General features: G+C 36.2%; 1 protein-coding gene across 2 annotated transcripts in view; it reads left to right on the top strand.

Annotated features, from left to right (window-relative positions):
* The window catches only part of NAA16 (N-alpha-acetyltransferase 16, NatA auxiliary subunit), an 81,870-nt gene extending 71,223 nt beyond the window's left edge, over nucleotides 1-10,647 (top strand). For both annotated transcript variants that reach the window (XM_053665408.1, XM_053665406.1), the window contains 5 exons: nucleotides 917-1,025; nucleotides 1,668-1,766; nucleotides 2,097-2,240; nucleotides 8,292-8,389; nucleotides 9,290-10,647. In XM_053665408.1, coding sequence (XP_053521383.1) covers nucleotides 917-1,025; nucleotides 1,668-1,766; nucleotides 2,097-2,240; nucleotides 8,292-8,389; nucleotides 9,290-9,487 — 648 coding nt within the window. In that variant the 3' untranslated portion in view covers nucleotides 9,488-10,647. The remainder of the gene's footprint in view (nucleotides 1-916; nucleotides 1,026-1,667; nucleotides 1,767-2,096; nucleotides 2,241-8,291; nucleotides 8,390-9,289) is intronic.
* Nucleotides 10,648-12,395: the final 1,748 nt, after the last annotated feature.

Here is a 12,395-nt window from a genome sequence, read left to right as displayed (position 1 = left end):
AGAATAATGGTGGATTTCTGCTGTTAAGTCCCACTGCCTTTAAAACACCCCAAAATACATAATTCTGCCCCTCTTTGCCCACCCAGGCCAGAGTACACCAGCCAGAGGTACTGGCTTTCAGTAAAGCAGAAATCTGCGGCCCAGCATTCCCAGTCACAGTTCAGCATTCCAGTCAGGTCTCCACACAGCTCCATTCACTCTGCCTGTGTTCTCCAGGCAGGTTTCCCAGTGGGTCTCCCAGATAATAAAACCCCAGTGGGTTTTTTACTCCAGCTATTAATTCAAAACAGTATAGCACCTCCTTACTCCAGACCACATGGTTATATAAAAAGAAGTGTTGTAGGAGTTCAGAACAAGTCACTCCAAGATGTGCCTAGATGCAACCAGGACCTTGTGAGCTTAAGAGGAACTCTTTAACTACTCCTTCCTTAACTACCTAAAAGAATTTGAATTAGGGGCCTTTCCCACAATAGGACATTATCAGAAATAACCTTTTTTGACCTTTCTATAGGGCAGGACAAACTAATTATTGAACATCTGATCTTCTTACCTTCCTCCTTTCTGAAGCCCCAAGGTGATCCTTAACTTAGAGTGGCATATGTACATGTGTACCTCATTTGTCCTTTCTCTCTGAACGTCTTATGTATGTGGGGTCTCTAACTATCTTATGTATGTGGGGTCCTTTCCATATGTGTCTGTATATGTAATTAAATTTGGTCATTTTCTATTGTTAATTTGTCTCGTGTTTACTTGATTATTAGACCAACTAAAATACCTTGAGGGTAGAGGAAAGTTTTTTTCCTTCTTCACATTGTCAAAATTATTTCAGATGTATATTAGTATAAAATTTGGGGAGAAATTTGACTTGTGTAGCTGTTTTTTAAATGTAATAATTTTCCTTTCTGTTTTAAAATAGATAGAAAATCCACTGGAAGAAGCTATCAAGTTCCTTATACCTCTTAAGAACCTTGTTGCTGATAACATTGACACTCATCTATTAGCATTTGAAATATATTTTAGAAAAGGTAATGATTTGAATTCAGTTTTTAATTCTTAGTTATTTTGGTGACCATATTCAGTATAATCTTATTAGTTAGACCTTTTTTTTCTTTTAAGATTTTATTTATTTATTTTTAGAGAGAGGAGAGGAGAGGAGAGGGAGAGAAACATCAATGTGTGGTTGCCTCTTGAGTGACCCCTACTGGGGTCCTGGCCTGCAACTCAGGCCTGTGCCCTGACTGGGAATCAAGCCTATGACCTTTGGTTTGCAGGCTGGTGTCAGTCCAGTGAGCCACACCAGCCAGGGCTAGTTAGACTTATTTTGGTTTAGCATTCCATCTCAGCATTCCACAAAGGCTCTTAATCCTTTTTTTCTTTTGCTACATAAAACTATACTGGGTAATAAATTAGAATATTATGATCAAATCTGTTTTAAGAATAGTTTGAGCAATCACACAAATCATGTATCTGAAGCAGTTCTTCATGATTGTTCAAGGTGTTCTTAAGAAAATAAAAGTTACCTTTGATAACCAAAATTATTTTCGAATTTTTCTTACAAATGTTTTAGGAAAGGTAGCACTTTGTTACTGGATTTTAAGCTAGGCTAAAATAAAGTGAATAAAATGTCATACATAAATATTGATCTTGTTTTTTTTTCTGACACACAGGAAAGTTTCTGTTAATGCTGCAATCTGTCAAACGAGCTTTTGCTATCAACAGTGATAACCCATGGTTGCATGAATGTTTAATTAAATTTTCTAAATCTGGTAAGTATAAATAAGGTAATATTATATAAAAGCAAATGTAACCATTTAGCTTTTTTCCATTAAGGTGCACATTAAAAGAGATTTAAAAATGTTAAGCAAAAAAATGTTTATATGTAGTATTTAAATGAAGGCATGATTATAAATTAAACATGCTAGCAAAGATATGCTGGAAACTAGTACATTTTTAAGCTAGAATGTACTTATATTTGAAAGAAGCAATAATTTTTTACTATGTAAAATATATAGAACTTAAATAAATGTATTTCAAGTGATTTTGTTTCAAAGGACAGACCTGAATTTTTAAAAATTTCAAATATTTTGTTTTTATAGTGTCTAATCATAGTAATCTTCCATACATTGTGAGTAAAGTTCTGTCTCAAGAAATGCAGAAAATATTTTTGAATAAGGATTTGGAAAGTTTTAATGAGGATTTTCTCAAACGTAATGCTGCCTCTCTTCAGCATCTACTTTCAGGTTGGTATATAGCTCCCAGGGTTAAAATGTTTATGGGAAAAAGTTAGATTGCGATTTTTTTAAAACATTTTGGAAAAATGTTTAACCTCACTAATTATCAAAGAAGAGTAAATAAACACAATACCATTTTTATAAAGACTTTATTTATTGATTTTTAGAGAGAAGGGAAGGGAGGGAGAAAGAGAGGGAGAGAAACATCCAAGTGTGGTTGGCTCTCATGCATCCTGGACTGGGAACTTGGCCTATAACCCAGGCATGTGCTCTGACTGAGAATCAAGCTGGCAACCCTTTGGTTCGCAGGCTGGCCCTCAGTCCATTGAGCCAAACCAGCCAGGGCACAATGCCATTTTTGATCTTTCAAATTAGGAAAGTTTTTATTTGTTTATTTAAAAGAGATTAAAAAGTTTAGTCAAGTTGTAGTTAACAACCACTCTTGTATTTTGCTGCTACAGTGTAAATTTGCCTGGCCATTTAAGAAAGCAATTTGTCATTCTTAGCAAGGATTTCATATTACCTGTGTCTTGCTGTAGTCATTTTGTAGTGTCTTTTGTGAATATTTTTAAATAATTATTCCTAAGCAAAAAAAGAACTTTAAGTGCAAAGATGTTAACTAAAATGTGTGTAAGTGTGGGGAAAAGAATGTAAACAAATTTAATGTATGTCCAATAATAAGGAGAAGTAATAGATTTGTAGGATGAAATATCAGGTAATTTTATAAAGTGATGTTTATTTTGAAGAGAGCAAATACTTTTTAATATGTATGCAGAATTAACATAAAAAATAATATCAACTATGTAAAAATATACATAGGATAAAGGCTAAAAAGAAGTTATACCAAAGCTTTAATTTTTGCTTTTAGGTGTTATGGTTATGAGTGATTTATTTTTTCTTGTACTTTTATTACTTTATATATTTTGTATTTTGAGAATTTATTTATATTCTGCCTTGTTACAGGAAGAAATTTAGGCCATTTATATAAATTTATAAAATGACAAGATGATGCCCTGGCTAGGTTGGGCATTGTCTGGCAAGCCAGAATGTTGCTGGTTCAATTCCAGGTCAGGGCCCATGCCTGTGTTGCAGGCCAGGCCCCTGAATGGGGGCATGTGAGAGGTAGCCAATTGATGTTTCTCTCTCTCTCTTTCTCCCTCCCTTTCCCTCACTCTAAAAATAAATAAGTAAAATCTTTTAAAAAATGACAAGATGGATAGAAAACAGTATGGAATTTTCTCAGAAAAGTAAAAATGGACCTGCCTTTTGACCCAGCAATTCCACTGCTAGGATTATATCCTAAGAATCCTAAAACATCAGTTTCAAAGAACCTATGCACCACAATGTTCATAGCAGCACAATTTACAATAGCCAAGAGTTGGAAGCAACCTGGGTGCCCATCAGTAAATGAATGGATCAAAAACTTGTGGTACATATACACAATGGAATTCTATGCAGCAGAGAGAAAGAAGGAGCTCCTACCCTTTGCAACAACATGGATGGAACTGGAAAGCATTATGCTGAGTGAAATAGGCCAGGTGTTGAAAGACAAATACCATATGATCTCACCTTTAACAGGAAGCTAAACAACAAAACAAACTAGCAGAATAAAAACAAAGACACTGAAATAGAGAACAAAGGGACAGTGACCAGAGGGGAGTGGGAAGGGAATTTAAGGGGAAAAAAGGGGAGGGATTTTGAGGAACAAGTATAAAGGACACAGGGATGAGAACAAAGGGGGGTGGAAATGGGAGGGAGGTGGGGGGCGGGGGGGCTGGGATGGGAGAAACAGACAAAAAACTGTACTTGAAAAATAACCAAATAAAATGTAAAAATAAATAAATAAAATAAAGCCCCCCTCCAAAAAAAATGACAAGACGGCATAAGTGCAAACTGAATAAAAGATTATAGAAGGGAATTGGAGACATAAAAGTATATAACTGCTCCTACTTTTATATTGTATTTAAATACTTTAACCTAAGCTTTTTTATTGTAAAGGGAAACTTTTTGGTTTTGATATTTATGGAAAAGAGTTAATTCACATGAGAAATTATACTTCTTGGTGGTAAAGGCAGGTAAGAATTTCTCTTTAAGAACATAGAATAATGGAGGACAACATTTCCTTAGTAGAATGATGGAAAATGCCTTTTCAAACATATGAAATTTTAAAGAAAAGATCATTATTGCCACATAAAAATACAATCACCATAAAGTCAGGAGTTCTGGCCAAGATAGAGGTATATATAAAAACCCTTTGCTTCCTTGCACAACCAAAAGGAGGATAACAACCAATCTAAAATTAGTAAACAAAAAAACCCCCAAAACAAAAAAAAATCAATAAACAACTACAAGTGCCAGAAAATCAAACTTCATGGAACTCCAACAACCACAGAATTAAGGAAACAGTCAAACAGAGCAACTAGACAAGTAAGGTGCTGGACAGAGAGAAATTGCAGCGAGGTGGTGGACTGTTTGGGTGGGGCCTACTTAAGAGTAAACTGAGACTTAGAGCAGGCTGTGGACTATGGCAGTTGCTGTGGCAGGAGAAACTCCCAGTCTCACATGAGAGCTCAGTGAAAAGTGGGCTAGAGATGAGCAGGAAAGCTGCAATTGTTCCCTCTCTGGCCCCCCTCCCACTAGCATCCCTGCAGCACAGCAAGGAGGGTTGCCCTGCCCCGATGAATATGTAAGGCCCCGCCTCCTTACAGCTTACAACTTAACAGGGGCCCTGAACGGAAAAATAGGGCCAAAATGAAAGAATAGAGCAAAACTTCAGAAAGAGAGCTAAACAATGAAGATAGATAATGCAGAATATAAAGTCCTGGTAGTCAAAAGATTCACAGAACTGATTGAGCTTGAGCAAAAAATGGAAAAACAAATGAAAGATACCCAAAATGAAATAAAGCAAAATATTCAGGGAACCAACAGTGACAGGAAGGAAACCGGGATTCAAAGCAACGATTTGGAACAAAAGGAAGAAACAAACACCCAACTGGAACAGAATGAAGAAACAAGATTTCAAAAAAATGAATAGAGACTTTTGAACCTCTTTGACAACTTGAAACGTTCCAATATCCGAATTATAGGGGTACCAGAGGAGAACAACAGCAAGAAATTGAAAACTTACTTCAACAAATAATGAAGGAGAATTTCCCCAATCTGGCAAAGGAAATAGACTCCCAGGAAGCCCAGAGAGTCCCAAAGAAGTTGGACCCAAAGAGGAACACATCAAGGCACATCATCACTAAGTTACCCAAGATTAAAGAGAAGGAGAGAATCTTAAAAGCAGCAAGAGGAAAGGAAAGTTACCTACAAAGGAGTGTCCATAAGGCAATCAGCTGATTTCTCAAAAGAAACCTTACAGGAGAGAGGGGCTGAAAAGAAGTATTTGAAGTCATGAAAGGCAAGGACCTACTTCCAAGATTACTCTATCCAGCAAAACTATCATTTAGAATGGAAGGGCAGGTAAAATGCTTTTCCCAGGTAAGGTCAAGTTCAAGGAGTTCATCATCACCAAGCCCTTATTATGTGAAATGTTAAAGGGACTTATCTAAGAAAAAGAAGATCAAAAATATGAACAGTATAATGACAACAAACTCACAACTATCAACAAATGAACCAAAACAATAAAAAAAACAAAAACAAAGACTAAGCAAACAGAACAGGAATAGAATCAGAGAAATAGACATCACATGGAGTGTTTTCAGTGGGGAGAAGGAGGGGAGGAATGGGGGGGGGAAGGTACAGGGAAGAAGAAGCATAATTGGTAGGTATTAAGTAGATGGGGAAAGGTAAAAAATGATGTTGGAAACAGAAATCAAAGAATTTATATGTACAACCCATGGACATGAACTGGGGGGGGATGCTGGAGGGTGGAGGAGTGTAAAGGGGGAAAATTTGGAAAACTAATGGCTTAATCAAAAAATATACTTTAAAAATTAATTTATAAAATACAATCAGCGTAAAGTCAAAAGACTAATGGGAAAGAAATACGGATACAGCAATCCCTCACCTATCGTGGGAGTTATGTTCCAGAGACCCTTGAGATAGGTGAAAATCTGAAAAGTGGTGTTATGTTTATTCTATTATTTATATATGTTTTAAGGCTTTATAAACTCTTCCCACACTCCTATAACCCTTTCCCACACTCTTATAAACACTTCATATGCTCTTAAACACTTTCTACACTCTTAAACCTACATAATTTTAACAACATACAAAATTCTATATGGGTACTCACCAGTGAAGTATACTCCAACTTGAGTGATGAAGATCATGAATTATGCAGCTGTGCAGTACTGGTGGCGATGAAAGTGATGACGATGAGATGAATGTGCTGCACAGCCAAGAAGAGCATCACAGCTCTTCTGAAGGCACCACTGCATCAGGCGTTTCATCAGCTGGTGCAGTATCTTTACCCTGGGCCTTAACTTCTATTTCTGCTAAAGGCGTAGGCGTAACTGATCTCTTCATCCGAGTGATGAACATAGTTATGGGGAGTTGCTGGCACTGCTTTTTATCCACAGAGGTAGCTTCTCCATGCAGAGAAACGCTATTGAGTCCAAAGTGTCTCTGTAATTTGTCAGATCACCCCTTGCTGGCACTGAATGGGGTTGGTCTCGTGGGAGAAGCACTCGATAGTCCTGCTTCTGCATTGTTGTCCTCATCATCCTTGTCACTGTCGTGAATGTCCATGCTTTCCACAAGACTCTCATAAAGTTTCTTGGCCTTTGTCTGGATGGTGTTGGTATCCAGCGAGATCTTCTTCCTGCAGTCATTTATCCACAGGGCTGCATCCTCACAGTGGCCTTATTGCAGGAAGTGACCACCCTCTTTGCAGTCTTGTTAAAAGTCACTGTTGCCATAGACCTAATAGTCTCGTCTTTCTTTATGTAGCAAACAGTAGATCCCATAATGGCGGCCTTCAGCCGCATAGCTTTTGCCTTCCTTTAACATGTTGAGAAGTTCCACCTTTTCTCTGATGGTAAGCATATTCCTCTGGTGCTTGGATTCACTGCCAGAAGCCTTAGAAGGCGTAGAACATGTGGGTGGCATTGTACGGCTTGAAATAAATTTGAACTTTTACAAAAATTCCACAAGAACACAACACTGCAGAGCACACTACGTGCAGCGATCAGACGTTGGTGTGAAGTGGACAAGGAGAGATGTGCAACATATGGGACCATATGGGCACAGTGCAGAAGAGCAAACAGACCAGTGCTGTGAATTAACATTTTTTATATTGTTTAAAATTTTTTAGGCAAAAATAATTAAAATAATAAATATTATATAAATACCTATTATAAAATAATAAATATTATATAAGTCCCGCCATATAGTGAAAACTCCTTGATACAGAATTAGATATATATATATTTTTTAAAAACCCGTGATACAGTGAAGCTGTGATAAGTGAACCATAATATAGCGAGGGATGACTGTATACAACTGATAAAAAGCTAATAATATATATGGAGTCTTATAAATGGACAATTAATATAAATTAATAAAGCCCAATAGTAAAATGAGCACAGAATATGGACCATGTAATTTATTGGAGAAATATAAACTGGATTTTATTTCTTTAAAACTTTAAAAATTATTTTCTTCATGAATATGCAAACACTTTCCTTTTTCCCTCTACCACACTCTGGTAATTATTTGTTTCTTAGATGTTTTATTTTAGGGTATCACTTAAAAAAATGCCACAGGGTAACCTGTGTTTACATTTTGAGTTATATCATTTCCTGGAGGGGGGAGTATTAAATGTGGTCTCCTGTTAAATGTTTAACAACCATCACTTTGTAACAGGAAAAGCCTGGTTTGTAGTGTTTTGATATAATATAAATACTTTCATTGTGCCCCCAAGCTACCCGTGGGGTGTCATTGAAGGGGGAGTGGGAAGAGATACGACAGTTGCCTCCAGAGAGCAGGTGGGAGCCAACTCCAGGCCACTGCTGATTAACCACTTGGAATCATATTGTAAGTCACTGGTCAGTGTAGATCAGATCAAATGTAGCCACAGGAGTTCACTCATTTTGAAATGTCATGCTATTTCAGGTGCTAAAATGATGTATTTTCTGGACAAGTCAAGGCAAGAGAAAGCAATTGCCATTGCCACTAGACTAGATGAAACTATAAAAGATAAAAATGTAAAGGTAAGACTTTTCAAATACCTTATGATCTCACCTTTAACAGGACTCTAATCAACAAAACAAACAAACAACATAACTAAAGACACTGAAATTGAGAACAAGCTGTCAGTTACCAGAGGGAGAGGGGAGGAAAATGCAGAGGGAGAGGGGAAGGGTTTGCAGGAACAAGAATAAAGGGCACATGGACAGAAACAAGGGGGTGTTGGAAATGGGAGGGATGAGGGGAGAGCTGGGTGGGTGTGGGCTGGGATGGGGGTAAAAGGCAGAAAACTGTACTTGACCAACAATTAAGATAAAAATTAAAAATTTTAAAAATTCTTCAAAAGACTGATTTCCTTAAACTTACGGATATTGAATGATCTAACAAAACATGTCTTTATAACATAATTCTTGAGTGGACTTTCTGAGTTATACTTTGATTTGAATCTCAGTTCTACTATTATGGGCTCTGTCACTTTAGACAAGTAACCCATGTCTTTTAGCTTCCTTGTCATGGAGTTGGTATAAGGGTTAACCGAAATAATAAACTGAAGTGATTACTACCTGCCTGGCACATGAAACCACTTAGTATATAGGAGCTAGTTTATTAATAAAGGACACTTTTATTTTAGTGATCAGTTTACATATATTTCAGGGAGTCACCTTTACAAGTATCAGAATTTTACTGCTTTTTTAAGGCTTTGCAGAACTGATTTTTAAAATGTTCCTTATTTGAGGCAAGTACTTACTATAGATAGGAAGAACTTATTTTGGACTAGGACTCGTTGGCCTTCTCTTAGTTAACAGATTACATCTTGATTAAAGTGATTATTAACCAAACTTAAAAAATTTTTTTGTTTCTCTCTGTTTCAATAGACTTTAGTACCAAACTTAAAAAAAAATTGTTTCTCTTTGTTTCCATAGACTTTAGTAAAGGTTTCTGAGGCACTGCTTGATGGCAGCTTTGGGAGCTGTAATTCCCAATATGAAGAATACAGGATGGCCTGTCATAACCTGCTTCCTTTCACATCTGCTTTCCTGCCTGCTGTGAATGAAGTCAGCAGTCACCGTGTGGCCCTAAACAACACGGCTAACTATGATGTCTTGGCAAACGAAATTTGAAATCCCATAGGAAATTGACTTTTGTAGATTCAAAGCTGACTTCAGGTCAGAGTTTCTTCTCCAGAATGTATATAGATATGAAATGAAACAATTGGTTAGAATTTTTCAACAGAGTATTCTGTAAGCTTATTTTATTCTTTATCTGACTCTGCCAGTATACATAAACATCAGTTAAACTTACCTGTTTATACTTGTACAGGTTTCTTAAACTTTAGAATTATCAGCATTGTGATGGGTGCTGTTACTTCTATATCATAAATGGGACAATTTCTTATTTTGGTAAATTATATAAAGACTCCAGGGTTGGTTTTTTTAAATATATTTTTTATTGCTCTGGTTTTAGAATCCATGTTTCAATCCCTTATTGGTTTGTTTTATTATTGTTCATTTACTTTCTTTTTAATTAAAGTACATCAGTTTTAATGTGTTAAATATATGTAAAAAAACCAATATGGAACTCCTTTGGCAGATATTGAGGTTTATTTTAAAATTTAGTTTGCTGTTTTTGTCCACCTTAATTTTTTCTGATTTCTCATTTTCTTTTTAATATCCATGAAAATGATAATTCCTGTTGATTTTAGAATGTGGGTATTGGTTTGCCTTTTAATCACTGAAATTCACTGGTAAATTTGTGTCTCCAGATTAGCCTTTTTTTCCCCTAGATTAGTTTTAAAGACCCATAGGTGCAAGAATTATGCTTTCTCAGCTAAATTGACTTGCGTGTTATTAAATAGTTTATATTTGAGTGGTATATCAAGGGAGTGTAACTAGGCAGAATACAAATTATAATGAAGCATTCTTATTCTTAAAAGTCATACATTGACTATTAAATATGTTTTTATATCAATAGAATGAGAATTTAAACTCAGTTTAATTATTAAAACATAGTATTGTTGGGCAATTTTCGGGGGAGGGATAGTGTTTTCTGTCTTGTATAGAAAACAGTAATGACATCATTTGATATGCTTCTTTCAGAATTGTAAATATGTATAATAAGGCTTAAAGGCAAATATAAATTCAAAAAGGGAGATTTTATTTAGAAAAACAGTTCTAGTTGAAATGATTTTCTTTCACTCTAAGGTATTTTAGATTCATAATTGTTGAGAAAAACACTCACTGTAAAACAATGTCAACCTAGATAATGCTATAATAAATTATTTTGTACACACTTGCTTATTTGTGTTTCTGTTATTGCTGCACACTATCAAAATATTGTGCAAAATGTTTTTTTAAAGATTTTATGTATTTATTTTTAGAGGGGAAGGGAAGGAGAGAGGGAGAGAAATATCAATGTATGGTTGCCTCTCCTGGGTCCCCTGCTGGGAACTGGCCTGCAACCCAGGTGTGTGCCCTGACTGGGAATTGAACTGCTGTTCACAGGCCCACACTCAATCTACTGAGCTGCACCAGCCAGGGCCAAAATGGTTTTTTTTGAGGGAGTAAAACTTTTAATCATCTTAATTCTTACCAGTTTATTTAAAAAATCACCCACCAATATATTCTGGTGCTATAGCAGCTTGTTATCCTTTTACTGTTTTAATAATTTTAGGAGTAGACAGTCTTTGTTACTAAATATGTAATTTGTCATATTGCTTTCAGCAAGATGCCATTTGCATAAAAGATGGCAGTTCATAGTTAATGTGAAATTGTGCTTCCAGCTGTAGTCTTTTATTTTTTTTAATTTATTTTTTCTTATATATTTTTCATTACCATTTGTCCCCCTTATATTCCCTTCCCTGCCCCCACCCCCACAATCACCACACTGTTGTCCATGTTCATGAATCATTTTCCTTCTTGTCTGATCCCTCTACCCCTTACCCTGCCTCACCCCCAGAGCTGTCAGCCTGCTCTTTATGAGTCTGTCTCTGTGCTGCTTATTAGTTCAGTTTGTTCATTAGATTTCACATATGAGTGAAACCATACGGTATTTGTCTTTCTCTGACAGGCATTTTTCACTTAGCATAATGTTCTCCAGTTCCATCCATGCTGTTGCAAAGGGTAGAATTTTCTTCTTTTTTATGGCTGAGTAGAATTCCATTGTGTAAATATCCCATAGTTGTTTTATCCACTCCTCTATGAGGAAGGAGAACACTTTTACACTGTTGGTGACAATGCAGATTAGTGCAGCCACTACAGAAATAAGTCACTTGTGAGAATTTATCCTAAGAAACCCAAAACACAATTTAAAAGAACATAAGCACCCCTGTGTTCATTGCAGTGATATTTGCAATAACCAGGATATGGAATCAGGTATAGTATTTTTTAAAGTATTCCATTGGGATCATTAAGTTTCTGAGAGTTATAGGCAGATACAATTGAGATGTGAGAAGTTTGGTTCAAGGTAAGGAAGAAGGCAGGATAGTTAGTGGCATGGATAAGTGAAATCCAGTAGTGTCAGTCAGTGTATAGAGGTTGTGTTTATTTTTTTCCCTACATCTAGAATAAACCTGGAATATGGTCAGGGATCTCTTTTTAGATAAGGGAGGAGGGCGCTTTTAGTTTTGTAAAGGGAAAGAATAAAGAAAGGAGAGATATCTTAATCAAGCACTTAAAAAGAACAGAGACAGAATCATGGATATGAAGAGTGTTTTGATGGTTGCCAGACGGAAGGTGAGTGTGGGGGAATTGGTGAAGAGGTGAGGGTATTAAGTACATATAGGTAGTTCCAGAACAGCTGTGGGGATGTAGTATACAGTGTAGGAAATGGAGCAGCCAAAGAACTTACACCCATGACCCGATGTCATGGGATTGCCTGAGGGAGTGGAGGGTGCTGGGTAAAGGGGTACAAAGGGAGAAAAATAGAAACAACTGTAACAGCATAATCAATGAAATATTTTTTAAAAAATTAAGTACTTAAAAGAAGTCTCAAGACCAAAAAGGCCTTTGTCCTGCAAAGTTTACCAGAACA

The sequence above is a fragment of the Artibeus jamaicensis genome, unplaced genomic scaffold (genome assembly GCF_021234435.1).
Source record: "Artibeus jamaicensis isolate MK-2021 breed Jamaican fruit bat unplaced genomic scaffold, CSHL_Jam_final contig_414, whole genome shotgun sequence".
NCBI classification, from domain to species: domain Eukaryota; kingdom Metazoa; phylum Chordata; class Mammalia; order Chiroptera; family Phyllostomidae; genus Artibeus; species Artibeus jamaicensis.
This window is presented reverse-complemented; position numbering and strand designations above follow the sequence as displayed.